Source organism: Pipistrellus kuhlii, unplaced genomic scaffold (assembly GCF_014108245.1).
Source record: "Pipistrellus kuhlii isolate mPipKuh1 unplaced genomic scaffold, mPipKuh1.p scaffold_m20_p_10, whole genome shotgun sequence".
Classification (NCBI taxonomy): domain Eukaryota; kingdom Metazoa; phylum Chordata; class Mammalia; order Chiroptera; family Vespertilionidae; genus Pipistrellus; species Pipistrellus kuhlii.
This window is the reverse complement of record NW_023425405.1, coordinates 3,955,599-3,970,536: the sequence shown is the minus strand read 5'-3', so window position 1 is coordinate 3,970,536 and position 14,938 is coordinate 3,955,599. Positions and strand designations below refer to the sequence as shown.

At 37.6% G+C, this 14,938-nt stretch overlaps 1 protein-coding gene across 11 annotated transcripts in view; it reads right to left on the bottom strand.

Annotated features, from left to right (window-relative positions):
* CFTR (CF transmembrane conductance regulator) overlaps positions 1 to 14,938 on the bottom strand; it is a 177,809-nt gene that overhangs the window by 74,190 nt on the left and 88,681 nt on the right. For 10 of the 11 annotated variants that reach the window (XR_004985842.2, XM_045576273.1, XM_045576269.1 and 7 more), the window contains 3 exons: positions 12,832 to 13,558; positions 9,682 to 9,810; positions 285 to 322 (listed from right to left, as the gene is read on the bottom strand). Coding sequence is in view for 10 of the 11 variants with exons in the window: in XM_045576273.1 (XP_045432229.1) it covers positions 285 to 322; positions 9,682 to 9,810; positions 12,832 to 13,558 (894 nt within the window). In the remaining variant the exon portion in view is untranslated. The remainder of the gene's footprint in view (positions 1 to 284; positions 323 to 9,681; positions 9,811 to 12,831; positions 13,559 to 14,938) is intronic. The other variant, XM_045576260.1, reaches the window with a different exon arrangement.

Sequence of the window (14,938 nt, the reverse complement as noted above, 5' to 3'; positions counted from 1 at the left end):
TTGAAATAGATAAAATGAATTCTTATTAAGTACTCAAAGAAAATTCTAACATATAATGTTTTAAATATTTTCCTTGTGTTTCATGGAAACACAACTGAATTCTTTAGAAATTGGTGAAACACTGCAGGATTTGCACGTGCTCACAATTTTAAACAAAATAATTCCATTTTTCACTTCTGTGATATTGTAGGGAAATGAAGCACAGTGGATATTACAATACTTAATAAGACCCGAATAATCAATAGTAACAAAATATAATCCACAATAGGACATGGAATACTTACTTTTTAAGAATCCACAACACAACCAAAGAGACAGCCACCTGGAATGGAACAATCAAGACACAGTTGATTTTTTTCCCCACCATCTTTACCTGCTCTTCCCAAACCCACCTCTAATTCCACCATGACCAACATAAAAAAAAAAAAAAAAAAAATCATTATTTGTAGTAAGTTAATGGGATTTAAATTTCACTGAATTAAATACTTTGTCATTTTTTTTCCTTCATTCAACAGGAAGTATTCATTACCTCACAGGAGAGCTAAGATCATAACTTAATGTTTTAAATAAACTTTGTTTCTTATAAAGAGAGTAATCTCAGCCTGCTAGTAGATAATTTATCTGGTTATTTATAATCAGATAAATAATTTCATTTGACTTGCAATGATTATGAGGGGCTAATCTCTATAAAACCAATTAATTATTAGAAGAGATGAGATTATTATTTATGAAAATCAGTTAAAAGTCTCAACAGTACAAAACCTCACAGTTTATGAATAAAGATAAGGTGCATTCAAGATAAAACATACCCTATCGATACTATTTGGGCTTTCTCAGGTGGAAACTTTTGGCTGAGGGACAAATGTTTTATGCCATAACTAAACAAAATAAAATTTTAACGGCTATGTGTGCTTTTTTACTTCCTTTGATATATAAATGATCTGTTTTATATCAATTTGACTTTATAGTCTCTTAAACTTGTGGAAAAACAATCTTTTGTTGATGCCCCCACAATTGTAATATTAGAAATGACTGAAATGATACAATTTTCTCAATAATAACTATACCAAAAATTCAAATAGAAAAAAAAAACCACAAGAAATTGTGAGTAAAATAATTTGAAAATGAACAAACAGCATAAAAATAAGGAAGAAACAAATAGTCTTGGTATGAGAAATCTATGTCTTATTTCATACTCAAATGTATCTGAAGTATGTAAAAATATAAAAATTTATGAAGAACATTTAGCATTAATTAAGAAATTACATTATAGGGGAAAGGGCAATGGGGGAAAAAGGAGACATATGTGCTACTATTTGTAATACTTTAAACAATAAAATTTAATTTAAAATAAAGAAATTACATTGTGATGTTCTATACTTGAAAGAGATGTATCTGTGTTAGCTAAATTCACATATCAGATAGGAATATAATGATGAAAAATCTAATGGCATCAGTCTCACTTTCCTACTTTCCTACGTTGTGCAGAACGCCTTTATGCACTGTATTTATAAAGCGAAAAGCTATCCTTATTTCTTTGACACTCAAGATGACAAGAAACTCAACAATAATCTATGTCAAAAGTCTTTGTTCCAGTACAAATGTTTTTCTATTTCCTAAGGCTAATCAAGACACTCAAGGATGTAAATAAGGATATATTTCTGAGTCTCTCTTTGGGTATTATAGTCCCACTTTGTTCCAATAAAAGGAGTGCCAACAATGCTGTTATTGCCAACATTCTCTGGATGTGAGTAAATCCCAGAATAAATATTTTATAGCATTTACTATGGAGCAATAACCAAAGCAATTTTCCAAAGAACTTATCTAATGAGTGTGATATAAAGTTATTTCCTGGCTCTTGTGGGTAGAGACATGGAACCTGCAACCCAAACTCTTTTTATTAATTGAAACAAACACCTTCTCAAACACTTAACATAATGACTTTAACAAATATACTTGGACCATATAGAAACAATTGAGTAAGCAAGTTCCATCATTTCATTTCCAGAATGTTTTCAGATTATAAAAGTTCATACAGTTTAGGATAGAATGGTAATCGGGTATGGTTAAAACAAAAAGGTCTTTATTTGCAGGGTTTTAAACATCATTCCATGTAATAGAAAACAGTAAAGTGTAGACCAGCACTGTCCAATAGAAATTTAAATAAAAGAAATATTATACATGTGCCTTGTTCAGAACTGTTGCCAGTGATCACATATGACACTTAATCAATTGAAATATGACTATTATATGTGAATGAGGAAACAAATTTTAAATTTTTTAAAATTAATTTTATTTAAGTTATATGATCATGCATGGCTGGTGGCTACTATCCTGGACAATGCGTGCATAGATTATAATAACTATTAGTTATGTAGGTGTGCAGACAGATTTTTTGTTATATATCCATGTTAGGCATCGGGATCTGATGATGGCATTCTCTAAGGATATATCCATGAATGGCCAAGAGAATGATTAATGACCTTTGCAAGTGGAACCAATATGAAAAGTAAAAACCAATATTTAAGAAGCTAGTATTAAAATTATGAAGGTAATCTGTCTACATGATTAAAATAAAATGGATCTGAGTGTAGAATATCATAGTACATACATATAGAAAGAGAAGTCATGTACCTACCTTTGAAAGATTTATTTGCTAAATGAGTTCCTAAATATCTTAGGATGAGTGCTAGATGAAAGTTGATCATGTATGTAGTCAATCCTTATATTATGGTTTTAAAAAGAAGATATAATGTAGAACTAGGACAAGAATATATCCAGGACCTATGAGGAACCCTGGTGAGATACAATTCTGATATTGACAACTAAAGAGAATAGGTTTGAAAGAGAAGAAAACTGCCAGGGGCAATGTGATAAGACCTCGTTTATAAAAGGCTCAAAAATGTGAATACTACCAAATAAGGTATAATATCCAACATTCTATCATGAAGAACTTTAACTGACTGTAGGAAAGACAAAACTAGATATTTCGCTGTGAAAATCTGCAGAGGTTCGCAATGCTCTAGATGAGTGGTTCTCAGCCTTCCTAAAGCCTCGACCCTTGTTTAATACAATTCCTCATGCTGTGGTGACCTCCAACCTTAAAATTATTTTCATTGCTACTTCATAACTGTAATTTTGCTACTGTAATGAATCATAATGTAAATATCTGTGTTTTCTGATAATCTCAGGCGACCCTGATAGCAGAGCTCAACCAGTGGGTTGTGACAAGTTGAGAACTGCTGCTATAGAACCTGAGACCATCGGAAAAATACAGATTCATTAACAGTAGTGAAATTACAGTTATGAAGTAGCAACAAAAATAATTTTATGGTTTGGGGTCACCACAGCCTGAAGAACTGTATTAAAGGGTCGCAGCATTAGAAAGGTTGAGAACCACTGGTCTAGATGTTAAGCCTAGGTGATAACAGTAATCCCTTCCAGTCATAACAGATGTCTCTGTCTGTCCTCATGGCCACATCCAATCCATTTTGCATACAGCAGACAGAGTGAGCTTTTCTTTTCTTTTTTCTTTTTAAATGTTTTATTTATTTTGAAAGAGAGGAAAGGAGAGGGAGAGAAACATCAATTTGAGAGAGAAACATTGCTCAGTTGCCTACCGTATGCACTCCAGGCAAGGACCAAACCTGCAACCTGGGCTTGTGCTCTGACTGGAAATAGAGCCTGCAACCTTGCAGTGCACAGTTTGATGCTCAATCAACTGAGCCACACCAGCCAAGGCAAGAATGAGCTTTTTAAAACGTAAAGGACCACATCACATCCTGCCTGAAGCCTTTAAAAGCTTCTATTGCTTCCTATCTAATAAAAGAATAACATACAAATTGACTATTACTCCAACACACGAGATGGCTGTATCCATGTGGACACCAGATGGCTGCTACAAAATGGCCAGCAAGGGAGGGCAGTTAGGAGGGACCAGGCATGCAAGGGAGGGCAGTTGTGGGCAATCAAGCTTGCAGGGAAGGGCAGTTAGGGATGTCCAGGCTGGCAAAGGAAGACAGTTGGGGGTGACCGGGCCTACAGGGGAGAGCAGTTGAGAGGGACCAGGCCTGCAGGGTAGGGAAGTTAGGGGTGACCAGGCCTGCAGAAGAAGGCAGTTAGGGGCAACCAGGCAGGCAGGGGAGCAGTCAGGCATCAATCAGGCTGGCAGGGGAGTGATTACTGGGTGATCAGGCTGGCAGGCAGAAGCAATTAGGGGCAATCAAGAAGGCAGGCAGGCGAGCAATTGGGAGCCAGCAGTCCTGGATTGTGAGAGGTATGTTTGACTGCCCATTTAGTTCCGATCCCAGTAGGGATCCTAGGTTGGAGAGTGTGCAGGCTGGGCTGAGGGACACCCCTTCTGTGCATAAATTTTGTGCACCCGGGTCTCTAGTTTAAAATAAAATATAAGCTCTTTAAGAGAGTCATTGGTGTGGGAGTCCAGTTCTGGCCTGCTTTTCTATATCACTACATGCTTCTTGCTTCTCTCTCCCACCCCCCAATTACACTAGCTTCCTCTCAGTTCCCATGATTTACCAAACTCTTCACAGACCTTTGCATTTACCCTGGTATTTGTATGTCTGGATTTTCTTATCATTTGGGTGTCAATGAATGTCATTCCTTCAGAAAGGCCTCCCTGCCCACCTCCTTTTCCCACCTTTATGTTAAAGCAACGTATTTCCTCCTAGTGCTTATCATGTCCTGTAATTATTTCCATCAAACTGTATTGAGTATCTCTCCCCTCCTTCAGAAAGTAGTTTATAAGAGCAGAGAGAAGTCAATTGCCTCATTCACATGGTATCCTCAATTCCTAGCACAATACCTAGTAAATAGTCAGTATTTGGTAAATCTGTAAATAAAGTAATGTATAACAGAATAATTTAAAATATACTTACAGATGTCAACAGAGAGAGTATACAATGATCATATAGAAAATACATTGGAAAAAAGAAGGTGACATGTTTTGTAAAGATAAAGAACCAAAATCCAATTTATCCCACAAGCTTTGTACATATACGGAATTCAGAACCACCTCCCAAGTCACAAAATGAGATCTGTGTTAAATGAATACCTATGGAAACACTATTCACATTTTGAGTTTTACCAAAGGAACACAGCATTGTAAATGTTCTGTTAACATTATAAACCTAAGTACATTCATGTGCTCCATCTGTCTGCTTTTTTTAGTTCTTCACTATACACATAGTATAAAACACTGTGTCTGGCATATTGAGGGAACTACAAAAGTATGTATTGAATGAGTTAAAGGCTAAATGAATGACAGGAAGCAATAGTAAAGTGACACCTTGGCATGACTTAACACTTGTCATGATTTTAATTCTCCATAGGTCAAATCATGTCCTAAACTGAGACCCAATTTAAGTAAAGGATGTCTGTCGACCAATAGCAGCAGTGTGTTATGGGAGCATATTATGTGTCCAAGCTACCCAGGGATTCCTGATAAACAGGCAGAAGGGAAATCATAAAAGCATAAGATATAGCAGTTTTCTGACACATTTCTTAAAAATTACAGAATGAAAGCACCCCACAGGATTTTTTGGATACTCCAACCAACAACAATAACCTCAGGTGTAAAAGGAACCAGGAAACCGCCTCCTAACCTATTTTTTGCATTTTTCTCTCTATCTAGTCAATAATGCAAAGCAGGAACACTAGAAAGACCAACATAAATTTTTATAGCCCACATCCTTGGTGCTATCATCTCAGAAGTTATAGAAGATATTATTCTATAGTCTGAAAAATGGTACAAAAGTATGATAGACTGAGGCTTATCAAAATGATATACTAGTGATAAGTGGCAATAAACTGAACAGACCAAACTAATTTTTTCAGTATATCACTTTGAAAATTTTAAAGTCTATGCATTCAGTACTGTAAAAGAGAAGCTTATTAAACATATGTATATAATAAAATCTAAATTGAATTACAGCCCCAATGAAAACTAAAACTAAATCACTTTCAGCAAGAAATATATTTTAACCTTTCTTTAAGTTCTCTGATCATGATGAGCATGAGGCTGGAAACAAAGTTTAAAAGAACTAAACTATCTTCCAAAGCACTGATGAAATATTTCAAAGATAACGAGAAAGAGGAACACTGCTATCAAGGAGCTTAATAAAAGAAATTTAAACTATGTAAATTTTGATTCAAATAAGGTACCAGAATTGTGAACATCAGTGAAAATTGTTTAGCTACATAACTTTGCGCATAATTAAAACAATTACTATTTGTCTACTATCACCATGTTTTTTCATTCAAAATTATGAGAGCCAGCCCTACTGGTTGTGGCTCAGGGTTTGAGCATTGACCTATGAAACAGGAGGTCATGGTTCAATTCCTGGTCAGAATACATGCTCCAGTTAAGAGTTGGATTCCCCAGTATGGGGCATGCAGGAGGCAGCCAATCAGTGATTTTTCTCTCATCATTGATGTTTCTCTTTCTCTCTCTCTCCCTCTCTCTCTCTCTCTCTCTCTCTCTCTCTCTCTCTCTCTCTCTCTCTCTCCCTTCTTCTCTGAAATCAATAAAAATATATTTTTTAAAAATTATGAGAGCCAGTTAATTGGCAATGCCTCTAGGATATTGGCCACAAGGCTTATTCACTATATTATTGCTTGCTTACAAAATGGCATTATCAATTGTTTTGTCAATTAAAAATACATTTTACAATAATTTTGATAGCTCAACCAATAATACAGCATTTGTATCTTCTGTTGTTATTTAGTTTTTAACCCAAAGACAAAGGATCACTATCTTCTTGATTAACTGAGCTAATAATATTGTACACATAGGCAGCAGCTCAATGCTCAATAATTAATTAATAAATTTTATACCATTTTGAAAGATGTGTACACTCAACTCCTGTAAATTAACATAAATTACCACCACTTTCAGATAGGACCATTTTTTCTTACATTAATGCTATAAATTGAAAACATTCAAGAAATGTGATCCGTCAATGCAAAAGTTCAAAACATTAGCAATTACAAAGGGCTGATTTGAGATTAAATGTAGCACAGCACTGAGTTTTATGCACATTAATGTTGGTCACTTGGCAAGACAGGCAGAGATTAATGAGGTAAATTTAAAATACTTTCCAATGCAATTTTTATTACTCATGTGAGAGTGTCAAATTACCCAACCCATATTTTTTGTTAAAGTGTAAAAAACATTACTGAAACTTCATTATGTCTGTGTTATGAACTTGTTCACCTTAAATTATCTTGAGCTTTATAATGACAACATAATCTTAAAGATATTAATGAAAATAAGCATTGATCAATATGTGCCAAGCCCTACATAAAGTGCTTTAAACCATGGTATCTCTTAACCTACAAAAATGGCCTACGAAGTTGGTACTATTACCACCTCCATTTTCTTGTTAAGGAAACTGAGCTCAAGGAGGTCAACAAATTGGTTGTGTTTCATAGTTTTAATAAGACAGAGTTAGAATTCACAGCTAGGTCAATCTAATTCCAGAGTTGGCACTATGATATACAGTAGCTCATAGCAAGCCTTCATTTGGTTTGTTCATTTAAAATAGGAGTATGGCAAAAGAGCTATCATCAGAACCCAAAGATCAAATGGAAACCAATGGTTTAGAGGTGAAATAGCGTGGACAATTTTTTTGTGACATACCTTTAAGATATTTAACACTATCTTATGGTACACAGTCATAAAGGAGTCATGATATTTTATGTAGACTTCTTAAATGAGGTGAGAAACAGCTTAACAATAGGACCAATATGTAGTCATCAGTTTGGTTTCTATCACATATACATTTATGTAGCATCAGTAGATTCAGCTCTTTTGCTCATTTCTTTTCAGAGAGCATCATGGACCTTCCTCTTAGATTTAGATTGTATATTAGGACACAACCAAATGTTTGTCCTCAGGAATAAATGTCTAAAGTAAGTAGTCATTCACAGGCTGAATCCAATCCATAGGCGTTTTGTTTTTTGTGTGTGTGTGTTTTTTGTTTTGTTTTGTTTTGTTTTTGTGGCCAGGTAGTGTTTATTTGTTTTTATTTCATTGACTATACACATTTACAAATGGTAACATTAAAAAAATATTAAAAATAAAAATGGTGACTTTTTTTTATAATATATCTAGTTTTATTGATTGCAGAGAGGAAGATAAAGGAAAAGAGTGATAGAAACATCAATGATGAGAGAAAATCATTGATTGGTTGCCTCCTGCACGCCCCACACTGGGGATCAAGCCTACCCAGGCTTGGAATTAAATCTGAGATTCTTCCATTGGCAGGCTGATGCTCTATCCTCCAAGCCAAACTGGCTAGGGCAAAAGTGATAACATTTTATAGAAAAACTAGAGGCCAGTACATGAAATTCATGCATGGGTAGTGTCCTTAGGCCGGACTGGCGATAAGGATAGAATGGGGCCTCAGGCTGCTGGCCAGGGCCTCCCTTTCCCAGTTGCTGGCTGCCAGCTGCCAGCAGAGATCTTCCTTCTTTCTGTGCCGCCCCCTGGTGGTCAGCACAAATCATAGCAAGTAATTGGTCTCCCAGTCAAACTCCCGCGGGGACAATGTGCACATTAGGCTTTTATATAGAGAGATCTGGGTTTCTATTTTATCTTGATAAATAAGAAGACAGCAAAACAGATCCCAAATTCCCTCATGGCAAGTTCTTGGCTGGTGCTGAGTTCTAGTTGTCCCCTTTAGACAAATGGAGGTCAATGTTCTTCACTCAGCCTCAAAACCACTATATCCATCTGCCAGGCCTCTTTTGCCATTTAGGTAGCTGTTCCTGATCTAGATGAAAGCCTCTCCCATCAATCAACTTAGAAACCTGTTATGTGATGAGAAACTGATTTTGTGGCCTGTGTTGTTTGTACTTCCTCTTTTTTAAAAACCTACTGATATGAAGAACAGCAGAGGCATGGCAAAAACACCATGATGGTGACATTGAACACAGAAATACTCTGTAAGTGGGTAATCCAAATCTCTGAAAGGACTGTTTACAAAGATTACTAGGCCACTAATATATTTTTATTTCCTTTTTGAAGAAAGTCATTTAAAGGTGATTATTCATCACTTGCATATTTAATAATAAACACTTGCAATATCTAGAGTCAAATAAATTTAAAATTTAGTACAGAATGATTTTTTCAGTGTTTCATTTCAACCCATATAAGGGCATTCTACTTTGAAGTTCTGAACCTCTCTAATAAAAACTCTTTATATAGAGAATATATGTGTTTGTCTATTTTATATGGTATATATGAAATAATAAAATATCTATATGAGCCGAAACTGGTTTGGCTCAGTGGATAGAGCATCGGCTTGGGGACTGAAGGGTCCCGGGTTCGATTCCGGTCAAGGGCATGTACCTTGGTTGTGAGCACATCCCCAGTAGGGGGTGTGCAAGAGGCAGCTGATCGATGACTCGCTCTCATTGATGTCTCTAACTTGCTATCTTTCTCCCTTCTTCTCTGTACAAAATCAATAAAATATATTTTTTTAAAAATATCTATATGAAACTTTATCTACCATTACATAGTATAAAGTTACATATATACTTATGTACTTGCATTTATGTATATACATTTATGCATGTGTACATATATATGCATGTGTCCTTCCAAACTATTCTTATTTTAACTTTAAATCACACCAACATTTTACAGCAGAAAATTCTTACCTCAGCCAGAAAGATAACGAAGCACCAAATTAGCACAAAAACTAAGCTCTTGTGGACAGTAACATATCTAAGGTATGTGTTCCATGTAGTCACTGCTGGTATGCGCTCCACATCATCAAAAAAGCACTCCTGAAGAAAAGAAGCATGGTCATTACAATGAGACTATACAGTTTCCTATCACCTGTGACATGACATTTCTATGTGGTTTTATTTTGAATCTGTAAAAATAAGAAAATATTCCTATTTGAAGCTAAGTGAATTTCAATAGATATAAAGCATTATGGGTGACACGTGTGGTGTCACTCCACAGCCAGTATAATGTCCATTGGAACAACACAGCTTTTTGAAAAATGAGGAACACTGTAATTTTTCAAAATTCTGAAAGAATGCCAATTACTACAATTTTGGACAATTTTACCATTTTAATGCTTCCAGTGTCATACCTTTAACCAAATGAACAGTACCATCAACCGAAGCTTCCCAGAGCTCTCCTTAATTTATTTCTTAACTGGGTCCATGGACAAATACACTGTGAAATTTGACTGGCTGTAGAAATCTCCCAATAGACCTAAGGGCAACTGATGTCTCTATATTTCGCAGTAGACTCGTAGTATCTCTCCTTCCAGCTGTGATTTAAATTACATAAGTCTACTCCTCAGTGTATTCCCCCTAGAAGTTTTGATTTGTCCTATGTAGATGATTTCAAAATTTGAAAAAGAGCCGAAACTGGTTTGGCTCAGTGGACAGAGCATCAAGCCTGTGGACTGAAAGGTCCCAGGCTCGATTACAATCAAGGGCATGTACGTTGGTTGCGGGCACATCGCTGGTGCTGATGTGCAGGAGGCAGCTGATTGATGTTTCTCTTTCATCGATGTTTCTAACTATCTCCCTTCCTCTCTGTAAAAAAAAATCAATAAAATATATATTTTAAAAAAATTCTTTTGAAATACCAATCATTGATATTGGAAAAAGGAAAAAGATACTTTTGGTTCTCATGAAGACAACAAAATTCACAGGAAAAGAACTAATACTTCAATGAAATTGGAACATTCCCCACTGGTTAGGTATAAAGATTTTTGGAATCAAATAAACAAATGTGGCTTTGAATCTGGACTCCACATTGACTTCCTAGATGCTGCTTGAATTTGGGCAGTTGAACATCCCTAAAGTTCACTTTCTTGCCCTAAAGTTCTAGGGCAGTAATGGGGACTAAGTGTATGCTGCTTGGCAGTAGAGCAATCAGTGAGTAATAACTAGGTATTAATCAAAGAAATCACTCTTTACAACTAAATTCATGGGCTCAGGTTTGAGAAGTTCATTCAAACTGATATTAAAACCATATAGATAAACTATCCTTTAGGAAACCTCTTATAAAAATTATAAAAATCCTGAAAGTATGTATCTTAGAGACAATCTACTCTATTCTTTCATTTCACAAAGCAGAAAACCTTGGCCCAGAAATATGCAATGATTTGTGATTGCAAATGGTCATACTACCCTTAATGGATCTATGCTAGTAAACATATCAAGTTATCACAATGCTGCCTGTTTCATTCAAGGCACTTAATATATCCTTCTAGTAAATATTAAACAAAACCCCTCCACTTATATTGCTTCCTATCCTATATAATAAAATCCTAATATGCAAATTGACTGAACAGCAGAACAACTGGTCACTATGACACACACTGACCATGAGGGGGCAGACACTCAATGCAGGAGTTGCCCCCTGGTGGTCAGTGCATTCCCCCAGGGGGAGCACTGCTCAGTCACAAGACAGGCTCCTGGCTGGTAAGCGCAGCGGTGGTGGCGGGAGCCCCTCCTGACCACAGCAGTGCTAAGGATGCCTCAGGGGGTATCCAACTGTCAGCTTAGGCCATTCCTCGCACTCCCCAAAGGGAGTGGGCCTAAGCCAACAGGTAGACATCCCCTGAGGGATCCTGGGCTGCAAGAGGGCATAGGCCGGGATTAACATACACCTCCCTTCCCACCCAGTGTATGGATGCCATGCACCAGGCCTCTAGTTTTTAAAATAAAACTATTTTGTGCTTTAAAACTTAATGTAAAAAACTTTCTGTCTAAAGATTGGTGTTATGATATGTTAAGTTTTACACACCTTTAAAAAAAAAAAGAAACCTGTCTAGAAACCCAATTTAAAAGATAAAAAAAAAAAAAAAAGGCCGTAGCCGGTTTGGCTCAGTGGATAAAGCGTCGGCCTGCAGACTGAAGGATTCCAGGTTTAGGGCACAAGTCTGGGTTGTGGGTTCAATCCCCAGTAGGGAATGTGCAAGAGGCAGCCAATCAATGATTCTCTATCATCATTGATGTTTCTATCTGTCTCTTCCTCTCCCTTCAATAAAAATATATTAACAGATAAAAAAGCTCACACTAATTAATTCAGGTAAGATTCATATATAAATGACAATGTAAGTAGTGCTGTTAAGAGATTATAAGTATATATACCTTACATACAAAAATATTCCTTGCTCTCTAAACTACTGCTATTATCTGTTTACATTTTGTTTATACTCCATCTCTTCCCACAGAGGTTTTAAGGTGGTAATAAAGCAGTTTTATAATAATTTTAATAATTTATAATTTTTATAATTTATAATAATGACTACTATTGGTCTAGTAAACTCAACATAAGCCCTTGCTTTGATAATACATTTTATTGGAAAAGATATGTTCACTGCAAAGGGGAATAGTTGATTCTTTACACTTTTTAAAAAATATATATTTTTTATTGATTTTTTTACAGAGAGGAAGGGAGAGAGATAGAGAGCTAGAAACGTCGATGAGAGAGAGACATCGACCAGCTGCCTCCTGCACATCCCCTACTGAGAATGTGCCCACAACCAACGTACATGCCCTTGACCGGAATCGAACCTGGGATCTTTCAGTCTGCAGACTGACGCTCCATCCACTGAGCCAAACCGGTTTCGGCTGATTCTTTACACTTTTAAGTGGGTGGGTTTTTTTTGTTTTTTTTGCTTGCATAAATATGCACTTTGCAATTCCAGAGTCTTAAAATAAACCTCATGCTAAAGCCATACTTTGAGTAAGTTTTGTGACATACTAATATGCCACAGTTGTACTCTGTGGCAAAACAACAACAACAACAACAAAACACTATTAATTTATACACACCTTCAAATCTTCTTCATTAATATCTTCACTTATTTCCAAGCCACTATCTTGAGATAAACGCCTGGAATATATGTCCATTTCACTTAGGTTCCCCTGGGGGACCAGGGACATTTTGCGTGCAGATGCTGCTGGGGGCCGGGAGATGATATGAGCTTGGTTCATGGAGGAGCGCGTCATCAGGTTCAGCACGGACTGCCTGCGGCGCCGCTGGAAGGTGGGGCCCGTGTTGACCATGTTGCTGCGGGGCAGGATGGCCTCCCCCTGCTCGGAGTCTGGGACCAAGGACAGCCTTCTCTCGGAAGGCTCCTCTGGGTCCTCTTCGATGCCACTGATGGGCAGAGGAGTCTTCTGCACCATGGAAAACTTCCTCAAGGAGTTGATTGGATTGAGAATAGAGTTCTTCCTATTTTCACCAAACTCTCCCGTCTGCTTAAAAGACTGCTTTGTTGTTTCATTCCTGGGGATGACAGCATCTCCTTCTAGTGAGAAACGCCGTAAAGTCTCGGTGAGGATTGAATTTCTTCTCTCTGCACTAAACTGGTCAAAATAATCGTATCCCATGAGCTTGGAATTGAAGTCGGGCCGTAGGTTTTGTAATTCGGAAAATGTCCCATAAAAATAGCTGCTGCCTTCGTGAAGAATGAGTATTTTGTCGGCTCTCTTTAAATGTTCCATTTTAGAAGTGACCAAAATCCTAGTCTTGTTAGCCATTAACTTACAGACACAGCTTTAAGAATATAAAAAGACATAAGATGTCAATTTTTTAAACTCTTTATTACAATACTATACATATTTCATTTAAACATTTTATTAATATATTCTTATATAAAACCTCTATGATACAATCTTATTATACTTAAAATAATTCTAAAAGTAAATACCCAATACTAATTAATTTGGTGCCTTTGAGTTACTATAGCATGAAATACTGTATTACTGAATTACTACAGTACCAGAGGTTCAGTGGATAAAATTTGTGCATGGGGGGGGGGGGGGTTCCCTCAATCCAGCCTGCACCCTTTCAAAACTGGGATCCCTAAACCAGCAGTCAGACAACCCTAAACCAGCAGTCGGACATCCCTAAACCAGCAGTCAGACATCCCTCTCACAATCCTGGACTGCTGGCTCCTAATCACTCACCTGCCTGCCTGCCAGGTCACCCCCAACTGGCCCCTCCCTGCCGACCTGGTCACTCCTAAATGCCTCCTCCCCACCTGACTGGACACCCCTACTGCCAGCCCTCTGCTGACCTGGTTGCACCTAATTGCCCCCCCCCCCCAGCCTAGTGGCCCCTCACTGCCCACCCCCCCCACCAGCCTAATCACTCCCAACTGCACCACCCTGCTGGCCTGGTTGCCCCCAAATGCACCTCCCCCCTGCTGGCCTGGTAGCCTCTAACTGCCCCCCACTGCCAGCCAGCCTGTTCGCCTCCTACTGCCCCACTGACAGCCTAGTCACCCCCCTGCTGGCCTCGTCACCCCCAACTCCCTCCCCTATTGGCCTGGTAATCCCTCACTAACCCCCTGCTGGCCTGGTCACCCCACACAGTCTACTGTTCAGTCGTTTGGTCGTCCCTCACTAACCCACTAACCCCCCTGCCGGCCTGGTCATAGGAAGCCATCTTGTGAGGGTCTGATGGTCAATTTGCATATTACATCTTTATTATATAGGCTGCTATATTGTAAAGTTGAGTGTTAAGAGACCTAAAATGAAATTAAATATCTATATTAAATAAATGTTTGAGTTTGAGCAAATTAACTTCTGGGACATAATTCATTCATCTAGAACACATGTGTCAAACACAAGGCCCGCGGGCCAAATCCGTCCCGCCAGGCCTTGCAATGTGGCCCGCACCTCGCTGTCATCACTGCACTCCTCTGCATTCGGCCCGCGATTTAGGCTGGATTTTAGATTTTGGCCCCTTCTCTGATTGAGTTCGACACCCCTAATCTAGAAACTGACAGAATTATTAGATGACCTGTAAGATTCCTGAGGGGAATCTTTCTATGTATCTTTTGACATTTCAGAGCTTTCCTGTTCTTTACATTTTTTATTAATTTCCTTTTACATTTTAAGTTAACAACCAATTTAGTTCTCAAAACTTTAT